The 15904-nt window shown below is 41.4% G+C and overlaps 1 protein-coding gene across 2 annotated transcripts in view; it reads left to right on the top strand.

Annotated features, from left to right (window-relative positions):
- The window catches only part of TMTC1 (transmembrane O-mannosyltransferase targeting cadherins 1), a 271874-nt gene that overhangs the window by 173373 nt on the left and 82597 nt on the right, over window positions 1–15904 (top strand). For both annotated transcript variants that reach the window (XM_028113292.2, XM_028113293.1), the window contains one exon: window positions 10008–10129. In XM_028113292.2, coding sequence (XP_027969093.1) covers window positions 10008–10129 — 122 coding nt within the window. The remainder of the gene's footprint in view (window positions 1–10007; window positions 10130–15904) is intronic.

Raw genomic sequence — 15904 nt, 5'->3', positions numbered from 1 at the left:
CATGATCTGAGCCTAAGGCAGACGCCCAGTGACTGAGCCACCCAGGTGCCCCGAAGAACTTCTCCTTAACAGAAGCATTTGAACAGTAACTATAGGTGGAAACAAATTCTGCCCAGCATGTACACTCTCATAGGAGTGAAACAATTTATGAAAACGTATCTAGGGGCACCTGGGTGGCTCAGTCGTTAAGTGTCTGCCTTCAGCTCAGGTCATGATCCCAGGGTCCTGGGATTGAGCCCCACATCGGACTCCCTGCTCCGCGGGAAGCCTGCTTCTCCCTCTCCCACTCCCCCTGCTTGTGTTCCCTCTCTCGCTGTGTCTTTCTCTGTCAAATAAATAAATAAAATCTTAAAAAAAAAACGCATCTAATTTATCCTCTGCTTCTGTTTGCTCAAATGAATTCATCAAAGTGAATTGTGAATTAATCAAAGTGAATTGAAACAGGTGAATTCAGCGAAGCTAAATTTACTCATGACTTGGCTTCCATGGCTAAATCCATCATGGTCCCTAATTAAATCTTCACAGAGGGGAAAAATTGGTTAATTTGCTCCTGCCTCCCTCCCATACTGGGTCACCTTATTGAGTTACAGTTCTTGATTCAACGTTCTGGGGCCCTACCTGTGTCATCTCCATTTTGCCAACCAGAGCTGGATGCTGTGAGCGTGATGTGAGACCAGTGCCTCTAGGCAGTGGACTCTCTTCCCCACTCTGTTGGGACAGGCTCCAAGCACAAGACTGAGCTGCTGTCAGCATTTCTCTCCTTGCTTCTCACAGGTATCTTGTCTAGTGCATCACTAATGCTCTTCTGGACAGAGGCCCTCCCCTGAAGCCAAGGGTGTCTGATGGGGATCCTGGTTCCTCTCCCCCTCTCCCTTGCTCCTCAGTGAGCTTTGATCTCAACACATATAAACATCCATCTCTTAGAGCCACACCACTGTTGATTTTACAAATCCACATTCCTGAATGAATACTTTCTTTCTATATATATATTTTGTTGTTTTATATATTTACATATAGTATTTATATATGTAGATCTATATATATCTGTATAGAATATATATATTTATATTATATATAAAATAGATATAAAGAATAAGTGGTTGTCACATTCTTACATTCCTGGAAGATTTATGCATAAACAGTTATAAACAGTTGAATATTACAAATGGAAGCTTGAGCAGTAACAAGTTACAGAACATGTGTAGATTTAAAATTTAGAAGGTCTTTGTCCCACGTAGTTTATTCATTGTGCTTCTGTGGTCATTAGAATATGTGTGTCCTCTTATTTTCCTTACTAAGAAGGGCACTTTCATCACATTTGATTTATGTCAATCATTATTCCCCCCTCGAGACTTCTCCAATATAATTTTGACTTACAATTCAGTAATTAAGATCAGTCAACTACATGATGTCTTACTCTGTTGTGTGTGGTAGATAAAGATATGCCCATTCTTCCAGAGGCTGGCTGTTAGAATGAGGAGATTTGCACATACTCTCTGCCACACATCCTGCTGCATTCCTGTAGACCATAGAACACTCATCTGCATCGATCTGGCGGAGTGAGTCAGTAGTGTTTTCTGTCACAGGCCTCGGGTGTGATTTTTCTAGACTACCTTCGCAGTGCCTCACTTGGTCACCTCCAAACTGCTGGGTCTCATCTGCTGTCAGTGTATTTCTGCTGCAAAACCAGAAGGCAGTGAAATCCCCCCAGTGAGTGCATGTGCATGTGTGCGTGTGCATGCACATGCACACACGCGTACGCGCACACACACACAACACTCGCTTTGGATTCCAAAGCCACATGGACTGTTGAGAGAGGACAGTCTTGGTGGTGGGCTAGACCTCAGTTTGACCCTTGTTTCTAACTAATTGTATCAACGTAGATCTGTGTCTTAAGCCCTTTGCGCCTCAATTTCTTATCTGTACAACTGGGGATAATTACTGATGTTCTAATATTATCATGAAGTTTCAGTAGAAGAATTTCAGCCCAAGGTCTGGCATATGATTCGTGCTTGAGAGATACTTGTTTTCCCTATGTCCTCTACCATTTACAACTTACCAGGTGGTCTTTATTGCCCGCTCCACGCGTCTCCCATGTATGATAGTGCGCGTACCGTAACTGCTCAGATGTGACCTTCCATCTCTCTAGTCTTCCTCACTTTTAAAAAAAATATACAGCTTTCTAGTACCTTTTCCATTTCTGTTTAGAACCACAGTTAGAGATGAGAAAGTTCACTTCTTTGACTTCTGCCATGTCTCTAAAAATTCTTGTAGTTTCATTCTAATCAGGGAAAGGTTTCTTCAACAACGTTTTCTAATTTACTTAATTCCCTTTTAACTCCTTACTAATGCTTGCTTAACTAAAAGTGAATGGCATTCTTTTGCACTAGACTGATATTTACCAATCATGCCTCTTCTAAAGTGTCTTTTAAAAGATTTTGCTTTTATTTTTTTTTAAACACTTAAAACGCACATGCAGAACATAACATACGTTTGCAAATAACGCTCCAAATTAGTTTATCCTCAATTAAAGTAATCTGAGAGCTTCACTCTTCCACCTGAATTAACTCTGAGACATACTTGTGTGCTCTTGTGAGATAAGGAATTTCAATCTCAGGACCTCGTGTTGGCAAGAAGATTCAGACTGTTGATTAGAAACAAAGCAAACGAAACGCGGTGCAGAAAAATGAAGTTCAGAACCAAAGACCAGAAATCGAAAACGTCAGTTTCCTAAATGCTTTGATTTTTATCTGCCTTCAGCTCTCTGTTCATTAGTGCATCTGGCCATGCTTCTTAGTGAAGAAAAGCTTGGCAGGGGGGAAAAAGCAGTGTTTAAATTGGCTTGGAGAAGACACAAGAGTGTACAGATATACTTTTGTCTCCAAGGGGATATAATTTCTTCATTCATTTCCCCTTTTAAAATTTTTCTCCTTGTGCACTTACGAGTAAATTTTAGAGCACATGGAAGTGAGGAAATGATTGCCGCAGTTCGAGCCAAGGAGAGTGTGGGTTGGCAGCTCTGTTATCGAGATCCTGAGCCTGCGCCGTTTTCTGTCCCACCCAGCTCAGCTTATCCCATCCATTTCAGACTAGGGAGAAAAACCTTTCCATGGTACCTTCCATGCCTCCATGTGAGACGTGAAGAGTGCCTCCAGTCATGGGAGGACTGTCCTTAGACCTCTCACAGGGTGACATTGCGGCCGTTTGGCCTAACTCGGGCTCCCAGGAGGATGTATAGTCACAAATTTGGCCACCGTGACCAAGGCTCTGAGAATCAGCTTTCAGGTTTTCTTATTCTCTCTACCTTTAAGACCGCCCCAAGATTCCTCCTGCCTCCTGCGTTGCTCTTATGGAGTTTAGATTCTAGGTCTTGTCTGAGGCACAACAAGCGGTCTGTTATGTGGGATATCCACAAGAGCAGTAAGAATTCCAAACTTCCTCTTCAGCTATTGAGAGGTCCGTCTCGATCTCATTGGCCAGATAAAAAGCTCTCTCAGGTTGGTGTTTGTCTTTACTGTTTTTATTTATTTATTTTTAAAGATTTTTATTTATTCAGTTGACAGAGAGAGAGACAGCGAGAGAGGGAACACAAGTAGGGGGAGCAGGAGAGGGAGAAGCAGGCTTCCTGCTGATCAGAGAGCCTGATGCGGGGCTCGATCCCAGGACCCTGGGATCATGACCTGAGCCGAAGGCAGACGCTTAACAGCTGAGCCACCCAGGCACCCCGTCTTTACTGTTTTTATACAACATTTAAAATTTTCTATAACCTCAGTGGCCTTCAAAAGGGTGGTTTAGCCACAGGCTGACACCTAATGGAAATAGAACAATGTAAGGATGGGACCAAGGCAAGGGTGGGCTGGAGCCAGCTCTCCTGTCAGCTCACAAAAACCAGGGTTCTGACCCTTCTTTAGCATCCGCAGCTCTGCGTCCATCCCTATATACCCTCCTACTCTGAGCCGATCTGCCAGTCAGGGTCCCCCGCAGGAAACACACGACAGGGCCTATGGGGTGACTGAAGAATTTATGAAGGGTCTGTTTGTGGTGATACGGGCAGGGTTCATGGAGCCAACATACACAGTGACACCTGCCAGATGACCTAAAAAGACAAAGGACGGGACTGTCACTGGGGGGGCAAGGAATGAGAGCTGTGACCATGGAGAGGAACCCCAGATGGGAGCTGTACCTGTAGATCAGTGAACTGAGCCACTGCCTGACTGAGGTGGAGGAGGGAGGGGCTGTAAGATGCAGAGGAAAACACAGCCAACGGTGAAGATGAGCTGCACAAGAGGGCAGCCCAAGGGGAATAAGTTCGAGGTACGGTTGTGCAGGGCTCAGACAGTATCCTCTTGCCCCAAACAGCCAAGCTCTTTCTGTCCTTCTCACTTGGCACTTCCCATTCTCGTCTCGAAATCCTCCTTTGTGGCTACTGAGTTAGTATTTGGGGCCCTTTTCTCCATTCACTTAATGCTGTCTGCATTATCCCCATCCTTGCGAGTGTCTAAGGGCTTTTGTAGATTTAAAGTTCATGATGTTTTAAATCAACCGAAGCCTTTGGTTTGCTCAAGTGGAGACTCACTGACGTCTTTCCTGTGGACAGCCGGAGGAGGGGTCTTGGGGCACAAAAGAATTCTTAAGATGTATAAAAGCAACACAAGGAGAGCCCAGGTTCCCCAGTTTTGCAGGAAGGGGAGCTGAAGTTGTGTTCAACCCTGAGAACTATTTCTCCCAGAAATATTGCCATAACTCCCTGGCATTTGTGCTGCTGCTGATAGTTATTCGTGGAGGATCCAAAGGTCTAAGACATAGGACAGTTTACGACAGGGATGGTAATACCTCCACAGAGTCGTTGGGAGGTTCGGTCATTATGTAAACTTGCACAAATTTGGATTGGGTGCCGCAGGGTCGCCGTTTGGAGCCTCTCTCACCACCTGGCTCAGTGACTGGAATTCAGAACAGGCCCCTCACAAGAGATGAGGCAGTACTTGTAGTCACAAGGGATTCCAATTGATCAAATAACTTGTCGTCTTCAATTAAAAATAACTTTCACAGTGACAATAATAGGAATACGATTAGATATTTTAATAGGTTAAAGTATTTTAAAAATTAAAACTGAATGTCAATAAAGTGAAAGATGTAACTTTTCCTGATGACACAAGCCACAGGACCAGGCAAAGGAAGTAGTCATAAGTAGCAGTGAATGGAATCAGAGCGGGGCAGAAGGCATGTGTATGTCCTCATTAAAATACCTTAGGACCATTGGTCAGTCTTGCCAGACCCTCACAGGATGCTCTTGGATGCATCTGCAGCCTGAGGACTGTTCACCCCAAGTTAATGTTGCAAATACCGTCTTTCAGAGGGTTACCAAAAGTAAAAGATTTCCTTGGCAGGGAGTCCCTGTAAAGGCTCCGCTAGTGGTGCGCATGCCGCTTTTATCGCTGAGCTTTACTATTGCAACACATACAAGTCGCATGCCAATTCTGCTTGCACCAGGTATCTAGGTAACAAATTTAAATGAGATGGTGACTCCCATCAAGGAATTCCTAGTCTAATGGAAGAAGTAGACCCCTAAACAGAAAGAAAAAGGGGGGCCAAATATGTATTGGCAGCCATGCCCCTTGTCAGCTTGGCAAACGCCTGACTCCTGGGGCTGAAGAGGGGAGCTCGACTGTCATCCGCTTCTCCAAAGATTGATAAATTAGACACAGACAGCGAGAGCCCAGCACTGCCAAATAAATCTTTAGGCTTGAAATATAACTGTGGTATATGTAGAACTCCGAGAACATACTCGCACCCTACATGCCATTTTCCTGAAAACTGTAGAGGTGGGAGAAAATATGATAATAATGGTAATAATCACTGTAACGAGGGGGCACCTGGCTGGCTCAATTGGTAGAGCATGGGACTCTTGATCTCGGGGTTGTGAGTTCGAGCCCCACGTTGGGTGTAGAAAAAATTTAAAAGTGAAAAAATAATCTTAAAAAAATTACTATAATGAGGTCCATTCTCTGCCTTTCTGGAAGGGAACGGTCAGCAGTGGATGTCATCTGTTTTGAATGGGCCAAGGGAGGGGTCCTCTTCTCCTGGACACACACCCACACCCTGCTGGCCACAGTGCACATGTTTGTGTGTGTGTGTGTTTGTGTGTGTGTGTCCCCTTGTCCGTGACCTGTGCTTTGACAAGTGAACTGAGAGTGAGAAGGGGAAGAAATAAACCAGAAGCTGCTGGGCTGGACTTGGATTCTGGAGTGACATTTCCTTTGAGGTCACTAATGGTCCTGAGAAAACCGCTTCTTTTCCCTTCCTTAGCTGCTTGGTCAGATAGGTGGTGTGGAGGCAGAGCCGCTCTCTGGGCAGGTGTTAAGAGCTCTTGATCTCTTTGCAGCTCAGGGGCATGCTTCTCTACCTCGTCCCGAGCCAGAAAAGAATCAAACCTACCATCTGTCATACTGAATCTATCTGTTTTTCCTTACAGACACAGTAGGTGTCAATACCCTTTTCTTGGTTTTACTGATCATCAGGTTAAAGCTCAAAGAAATAAATTAACTCTTGAAGTTGCAGGGTTAATCAAATAATGCATATTATTAATAGCTGATGATTAGCTCTTTTAATTCTCATGTCTTTTTACCCCCTACTGTAATTTGAATAAGTAAATATCCATTTGCCTCTATTCCTAGAAATTGAATGCACTCTGTGTACTTTGGAAAGTCACAAATTCTCTCCCCCCCCACTCATATTTTGTTTGAGTTTCTGTTAGGCCGAAACGAGCTTTAAATTATTTAGCCAATTCTGTCACATCTGTGATCCACAACATGCAAAATTGGATTTCCTCCCACTCTTTCTCATTCTAGAAAATTCAGCCAAAAAAAAAAAAAAAAAGAAAATTCAGCCATATCCATGACATTTCCCCCTAACTTTACAACTTTCTGCTTGGTTGATTGACTTGCCATTTAAAGAAATACATTTCTGAATAGTTTCTCCTTCTCTTGACTGAATGGGGAGGAGGGAAGACAAAGGGTATGATCATCAATTTAATTTGAGAATAAAGAATTTGTCATGAATATTATTTTTCTCAAGACAAAATAAAATAGGAACACTTAATTGAGTTTGGGTGCTGTGTTGCTGTCTTCGATTGAATTGAGAAAAAAGCTCCCCATAGGATCAGCCCCTCTGCCAGGGACCTGCCCTCCTATCCCAGCAACAACCAAATTTGTCTGCCTCCTAAGCATTCGTTCATTTTTTCAAACTCAGATCATCACCTCCACCAGGATGTCCTTCTTAACTTCTCCCCTTCTTGCATCCAGTTTTCTCTCTTGCCCAGTCCATTTATTCATTCACTGATTTATTCAACAAATATTTCCAAGCACCCATTAAGTGCCAGGCACTGAGCTAAGCACAGACCATGTACCAGCGAACACAGCTGCCCAACTGCCTGCCCTCCTGTCTCCTGGTCTCCTGGGGGGGAGACATTTTATAAAGACAAGAAACACATAGGTAAATGTGTGATTACAACTGGAATGATTCATGAAGGAAATAAAGAAGAACCTGGTGGAGGAACAAGGAACACGCGGTGCTGTGAGTTTTCAGTTTGCGCGTTGGTCCTCTGGAGGAGGCTGGGGGCTCCTTGACCCTCACCTTCATCTTCCCTGTCCCCAGCAGTGGTGAGCTCCGCGGGGGTCCTGCCCCCTGCAGGGTTGGGAGAGGGAGGGGGAGGCGGGCAGGCACGGAGTTGGGTGTCTGCAGGTCACCTGACACCTGCCTCCTCCCAACCTAGGGGCTCCTGAAAGCACTGGGGATTCTGCTGAGTAAAGGACATAAACACATGCCCACCAGAGTGAGGAAGGCAGCCTTTGTCCAGGAAAGAAGGTGTGAGATTGCAGGTGTGGAAGTGATGTCTCCTTCAGCTCCCCAGTGGGCACTGTTGTCTCATAACCTTGAGGACGGCCCGAGAGGTGGCTCACTATATGTAACACTACCCAGGACATGACTAACAGCCTGGTTGGAGTTCTGTTTACACTCTTCGTTTCAATTCTATAGGATTAATAAATAGAGCATATTAAATTCTCTTCAGAAATTTCTATGGGACAATATGCGAATTCTTTTGTAAAAAGTATTTCACCTTTTGACAGGCTTGAAAGAAATAGTCAACTATAGCTAAAAAATAAAAATGCATCGATAGAAGTAGAACACCAATCAATAGTAGGCCGAGAGTCCATGACTCACACTGGACAAGACACTTACTCTCTGGGATTCGTTTTCAATTTTAGCAAAGAAATACTTGCTCTTGATTCACAGGATTCCTATGAAGGTGTTATTCTTCTTTAAATTATGTAAACTTTAACTTCTTGAGATGAAATGTACTTTGTAAATTCAAAGTATAATCTAAATTAAAAAATAGGTTGCAGCTTTTAAATATAATGAACTTGCTACTTTTCTCACCTATTTTTTTATTCTCAATTTTATTGGGCCAGAGAAAATATAACATCAGCCCTATTGCATCCATTTCAGTTGAAGGCTTATTATGAAAGCCTTTTTTTCCCTTTCATCTTTTAATTCTAAAGAGTATGGTTCCTTTAGGTTAAAAAAAATGAGATCATAACTTACAGAACCATTAATTATTTAGGGGAAATTGTCCAAATCACATTTATTCATATGGAATTGGTCTCCAAAATTTTATTACTCTATATGTTATAATCAGCAAAACAAAGATCTTAATAAAATCCAGGTGATGGGGCGCCTGTGTGGCTCAGTCCTTAAGCGTCTGCCTTTGGCTCAGGTCATGATCCCAGGGTCCTGGGATCGATCTCCACATCGGGGAGCCTGCTTCTCCCTCTTCCTCTGCTTGCCACTCTGCCTACTTATGCTCTCTCTCTCTCTCTCTCTCTCTGTGTGTCAAATGAATAAGTAAAATCTTTTTAAAAATATAAATAAATAAAATAAAATCCGGGTGACAAATTTCTCAAGATGTTAAAAATCTTTTACTTTGTCCACTTAAAGCATTAGTAGTTTGTATTAGGAAGTTTTATTTATATTTAAAACTCTTCTTGTATCTAGTCTTCTACAATTATTAAAAGTAATACACCTTTAAGTGTTTGTAAGAAATATTTATAAATGTAATATGCAAAGTTCTATTTGGTTTTCTTAAACTGTTTTAAGGAGAAAAAATAATGTCATCATATATTAAGGTTTGTTTTAACTAGGCCTGTCTTCAGATGTGTTCATATCATAGACAGTCATGGAAATACAAACTAACTTTTACAGTGTCCATTATAACAAATTATTAGTAATAAATAATTTTTTCTGCTAATTAGAAGTGACAGAAAAATCTTGACAAATTAATATCTACAATAATACATAATATTAGAGAAAGGTGCTTTGTCAATTTAATGAATTATGGTAATGATTTTTGATGCCAAAAAATTTCATGGAAAAATTACTGGCTTAATTTGAGCTAAAAATTTCTCAGCTTTAATGATCTCACTCATTGGTTCCCTGAATTTTACCATTTGCATTTAATTTCCTTTATGCCAAGCTTTATGCTAAGCTTCTGGTGAGCGTTGTGTAGGTTTGTTGTGGGTTTTTTTTTTTTTAATGCATTCTATTTCTGAGAGGATAAGAATTCTCCATGATGCCTTAGTGGGCTTGATTCTATTAAGCTGCTTTGCTCCCTGGAAACCAGTTGCCTGGCGGCGGGGGGGGGCCGCACAGAGATTCTGAAAGGGACCAGAACCAAAAAGTAGGGTTGCGGTAGGGCTGGCCCAGAACAAGGAGTAATGGTCACTGATCCTGTGCAATTATCAGAGGTTTCTGGGTGGCAAACGTGTGCCTTGCCAGAGGTCTTTCAGCCTGAGGGCTTTCTCTGATGAATTCAGCACACTGATCAAAGGGTTTGCATTGGTCTCATTTATTCATTCCGTCAATGAGAACTTGAGAATGAAAGAGATGGTTAAATGCCGACTGAAGTGAAATGTTTAAAAAATTAATTTGTCCTTCACTATTGTGTGTTTCAGAGACTGGAGCACAAGGAAGTGTTAGTGGGCTTGTTGTTCCTGGTTTTCCCGTTCATTCCAGCCAGCAATCTCTTCTTCAGGGTGGGTTTTGTGGTGGCCGAGAGAGTCCTTTACATGCCTAGGTAATTATTGCTCCTGATTTCCTCTTTACGAGACCTGCCTTCCGTCACCAACATGGATAGTTCCAGAGGGACGGTCCTTTGTGTGTGTCACAATTAGGTCCTCGTGTTGCTGAGGCGTGTATTACCTCCGCTTTCACAACAGCCACACGGAGGTCTGGGCGAGCTCACGCTTGCACCTGTTCACTCCGGCTCACAGCAGCTTACCTCCAGCTGGGAGCTTGACGGCTAAATGGGAAGTACTGACTTGAGTATATTCGGGATTCCAGTGGCAATCATTTACCCCAATATCTATGTTTCATTAAACGTAATTGTAGTAATTTTCTAGAAATATTTGATTTGCATAAAATTATTACTTGTTAAGTAACACGAGTGTAACTTATATCTTCTTCCTTCTTTCTCTCTTCCTTTCTTTGTTCTTTTAATTTAAAAATAGGTACAATCTCAAGAAAATTTGTCCTTGAGAAAAAAATGGTTAAAAATTATAAAGGGTCTTCAGCCATATGTGATTACATAATGCCACTTAATCTCTGAATATTTGAACTCTGCGGAAGCTTGTCTGTTCTCTTGTCAGTGTTTCAAGTCCACATTTCTTTTCAGATGCCTAGAAAAGTCCCCTAAGTGGTTCTGCCTTTAATCCATTATATAACCTTGAGCAAGATATGAAGCTTTTTTGAACCCAGGCTTTCTCATTTTTAGTAAACTTCCTAAAATTAAGTAGTATCATGAAAGTTATATAAGAATGAACTTTTGTAAAAGGCAGTATCCTAAACCAAAATATTATAAGGAAATCATTATTTTTATTTATTGAGTTAGGAATTTTATTTTATTTATTTATTTTTTGAATTTTATTTTTGTTTCAAATTTTTATTTAAATTCTAGTTAGTTAACATATAGTGTAATATTAGTTTCAAGAGTAGAATTCAGTGATTCATCACTTACATGTAACACCCAGTGCTCATCACAAGAAGTGGCCTCTTTAATGCCCGTCACCCATTTAGCCCATCCCCCACCCATTTCCCCTCCAGCAACCCTCAGTTCTCTGTCATTAAGAGTCTCTTATGGCAAAAAAAAAAAAAAAAAAAGTCTCTTATAGTTTGCTTCCCTCTCTCTTCCCCCCCCTTCCCTATGTTCATCTCTTTTGTTTCCTAAATTCTACATATGAGTGAAGTCATATAGTATTTGTCTTTCTTTGGCCTATTTCACTTAGCATAATCCTCTGTAGCTCCATGCATGTCATTGCAAATGGCAAAATTTCATTCTTGTTGCTGGCTGAGTACTATTCCTGTGTGTTTGTGTGTGTGTGTGTGTGTGTGTTTGTGTGTGTACACACCACATCTTTATCCATTTGTCAGTCAGTGGACATTTGGGCTGTTTCTGTAGTTTGGCTATTGTTGGTGATGCTGCTATAAACATCAGGGTGCATGTGCCCCTTTGAATCTGCATTTTTGTATCCTTTGGTAGGAATTTTAATTAACTTTAAGTTTTATTTTTAAATTAATTTAAATATCAATAGATTTTAATTTTATTAATTGATATTGTTAGAAATTTAAAAACACAAATAATTAGGAATCAATTTCATAACCTTTGATTACCCCTAAACCAAGTCCCTAACAGTTTTTCCAAGTCTTTACAGCTTCTTGTTTTGACTTGGTTAAGGTGAGAGGACAGTCCTTAATTTTCTTCATGGGTCTTCACTACCATTTGGGAAGGAGGTTATTTCTTGATAAATACTATTTGTTAAGGACAAAAACACAACACAAATTCTTTGTATTCTGTATTGCTATGAGACACCAGGCTTATGAGACCTTGCCAATAATAGGGAATATGAAGGGCAAAGGGGATTCAGTGTCTATTCTAGATATGTTTTTGCTTAGACCAGCTGAAAGTGGCTTCAGTCTGCTCTTCTCTGTAGTGCGGATGATTCCAAGTGGAATCTGTGTTCATTCTTCACCTAACAAGTCTCCACGGAGCACGTTTGCATTCTGTACTAGAATCTGAGGCTACAAAAATGAGTCTCGGTGCCTGCCCTCAAAGAGTTTAGCTGCTGATAAACATGAATTAACGTTAATTGTATCAAAACTTCTAGTGAACCTCTATTACATGTCAGTCACTGTGCTAAGCATATTATATTTATCAGTTCACTCACATTGTTTATGTAGTAGTCCATAGCTCCCCCCTAAAGTCAGGGGGCCTATGTTTGAATTCTGGCTTAAGCATGAGTGTGATGCCTCAAAGCTTCGCTTCCCTCATCTGTACAAAATGAAGATAATGGTACCCAACTCAAGGAGACATTGTGAGCATTAAATGAGATGATCATTTAAAAAGCTTAGAAAGTGTTTTGCATTGTATGTGGTCAATAAAAAATGTATTTTAAGTGTTATTGATTGATGTCAGCTCCCTAGGTAGCTGATGCCATTCCCCTGTTTTACAAAAATATAACACCTGGGTGCTAAGAAGTTCATGAACTTGCTCAAGATGGGCAGAGCTTAAATGCAGATCTTTGTCTACTCAAGGACCTCTCACCTTCCAGACTATATTGCTTCTCTGATAGTAACATCTTAGTATTCTTTTTAAGTGAAAAGAAGGAGAAACTCAGAACACAGTAAACGTACTTTCAGCTCAACTCCATTTGGTGATCAGGATGTGTACTTCTAAGAGTCCTGTGATATAAATCCTCAGGAATCTGGGATTCGGGGGGACAAAGAATTGCATGTGCAGCAAACTTTTCTAATCCAGAGACAAGAGAACAGTTTCTGAGGAAATAAAGGGCTGGAATTTTAAACAAGAGGTTAAAATGTCATTTTTCTGGAAGAGACCCTTATGTCAACATTATTAAGCCTATAATACTGTTATTATCCATTTGTGGGGTGTCTTAGTTAAAATGAGGGGTTCCTCTCTCCAAGGTGTATTTCCCTAAACCTATAGAATCATGCCAGTTCTGGCTCCTCCTGGGTGCCATATCTTAAATAGACCTTTCTGTGACTTTCAAAAAATGATTTATTTATTTTAGAGAGAGAGAGAAAGCACGGGCACAAGCAGGGAGAGGGATGGGGGAGAGAGAGAGAGAATCCCAAGCAGACTCTGTGCTAAGCATGGAGCCCAACATGGGGCTCGATCTCACAACCCTGAGATCATGACCTAAGCCAAAACCAAGAGGATGCTCAACCAGCTGAGCTACCCAGGTGCCCCGACCTTTCTCTGACTTTCTTTTCTCTAAAATAGACAAAGTAGTATCCCTGTCCTTTTTCCACTAGGAATAAGCTCATTTGGAGTAAAATGAAAGTTGTGAATATGAAGAAAGCCTCAATATTTCCAAGAGCAAGTGCCTGCTTCTTAGAACCAACTCGGATTTTGCTCCATTTTGCAAACTTGGTGCAGAGTCATCCAAAATCAGGGTCAGTGAGCTGGTGGTCCTCATTAAAGAGATGACTATCTTTTTTTCTTTTCTACCCTACATGTGTGCATTGCAGTGTTGACATTCAGTCATCATTTTCCGAGGGTTTCGGCAGCTTTTTGCCCAGCTATCCACTATTTTCTACTGAGGTGGGGCATCTGGTCACTGCTGGGTAAATTCTTTTCCAGGGAAAGTCCCTCATTTTCCTAGAAAACTGTCAACATTTATAAATGGAGTGTGATGAAGTCCTTAGAGCCGCTGGAAGCTTCCTGGGGACCACAGGGAAGTTTGCCTGTGCTGTAGGCATCCCTGGGAAAGCGTGAGAACACTGGATGTTGCCTGTTGCATTTATTAAGGTTAGACATTGGCTTTGGCGATGGTGAAGACCATTTCCCAAGCCTTTTATACACACAGGAATCTTCTCTGCATGACTCTCCTTACATTATTGACCTTGACAAGAAAGAGCCATTTTCCACAGCATGAAGTACCCAGGTGCTTTGAGGAAAACATATACCCAGTGTCCTCAGTGGAAGTTTGATAATACCTGTCATCATCTTTATGCAGACACCTGTGTTCTCTCAAAAACTCTAGCAAACGACAGGACAACGAAGTAAAAAGCTGACTTGGTAATTCTTCTGAGGAAGTTGAACTTTCTACTCATTAAATGTTTGTTTCGAGGGATATGGAGCCAAATCTTGGCCTCAGATGCCATCCATAACACCACAGAAATCATGTCCACCCTCACTGAAGCCTGGGCGACTCCCATCAGGCCCAGAGGCTGATTTGGCTATTTTACAAGAAAAGCCCAGAACGAGTCAGACCAAGTACTCTTTCATCTCTGCCTTTATGCCTAACAATGAACAAGGCACTCAAATCTTCTGGCTTTTGTTCTCCGTCATCCTAACTTAGATAAGCCCCAAAATGTCACCTTCCTCTGACTTGCACTTTGAAATCTGTGGATAAAAGGGACAGAAATAGGCTATCTATTTATCACTGCACGGCTTTAGGGTCAGAGTTTCACCACCAAAAGAAATTGGGATAATCTTTCCTTCTGGTGATAAATGCCTATTTTGTGGATTTCCTTTTTGAACAGGCAGGAGAGTTTGGGGCTTAAATCACATTTTTTAACAGAAATTTTGATCTCTTATTCTTCTCTCCAGAGAGGTATAATGTTTTATGGCTACTTTTTTTTGGTATCGTATAAAAACCACATTAGAATGCTTCAAAGGACTAAAATGTCTTTGAATCAATGAAGCAGAAATAGTTGTTGCGAGCTCTCAGATGAAGTCATTGGATGTGATCAGATATCCACTTACATGCCAGATTAAGGTTGATTTATTCACTTCATCGCCAAAGAGCAAATTCCTAAACTACTTTAAGAGAACATGAATGAGTGGAAACAGGAAGCAGATAAGAATAAATGGAGGCAGAAACAATATTGTGGATAGCATTGGTCAGGAATAATTGAGACCACAGAAGAAGTTCGATACCCTGTGATACCGTGTGTTGGAGGGAAGAAAGAAATATAAAAATTTGCCCTACTCTTAGAAAGATGCCATTTGTATTGTATAATCCTTAAGCTTGTGGACACATCAGACATGGAAAGCTGGAAAAATGATGACCCCCACCCCATTCATTTTTGATTTTGAGGATTACCTTCAAGTCATACCTATCAGTTTGAGGTGAAATTTTTAATCTTAACTGGGTCGCTATGGGAGCAATACTGCAGTATTTCTTTCTTAGGATGCAAAAGGAGAAATGGTACCTCGGAAGTAACACTGCTTCCGTTATCTGATATTGGGAACCCCTTCTGAGGAGCCATCTATGCATGCGCTTCTTCAGACTTGCTGGAGGAGAGTGACGATGATTTGAGAGTAAATCAGAGTTTGACCAAATATTAAAATCAGCAGAGCAGTCATTTGATATCAACGCAAGCTTACCTTAGCAAATCCAGTAGGAAGAAGACTGAACTGGGAATCGGCACAGCCCCATCGGTCCCCTACTGACTGGCAGCCTTGGGGGGTATCATTTTCCTACCAGTAAAACCAGCGGGTTAGCCTTGCTCAGTGGTCCCCAAGTGTTGCTTAGATCTCCATAACAGGCTTTTCCTGGTCTGTGGCCAAATTGGGGGGTGAGGAGAGAAAGACAATGCAGTGGGTTTTTCATAAAGTTTTATCTGTGCATTTTTTAAATTATGAAATTATGCCTTTCTTATATTTTTGGTATTAAAATATCTTTTCTCCTATGACAAGGTGTAAGAGCAGCAGGGGGTGCACAACCCTCCTCCCCCACCCAAGTCCACTTACTTGGAAATTTTACAGGTTTGGGAAATCTCAAACCTCAGTAATCATTGTGCTACATGATCTCTAAGGTCTCTTTCA

The sequence above is a fragment of the Eumetopias jubatus genome, unplaced genomic scaffold (assembly GCF_037043125.1).
Source record: "Eumetopias jubatus isolate StellerSeaLion01/CBP00866 unplaced genomic scaffold, mEumJub1_p1.0 scaffold_8, whole genome shotgun sequence".
Taxonomy (NCBI): Eukaryota; Metazoa; Chordata; class Mammalia; order Carnivora; family Otariidae; genus Eumetopias; species Eumetopias jubatus.
Note: the sequence above shows the minus strand (reverse complement) of the source record. Positions and strands in the feature narration are given on the sequence as shown.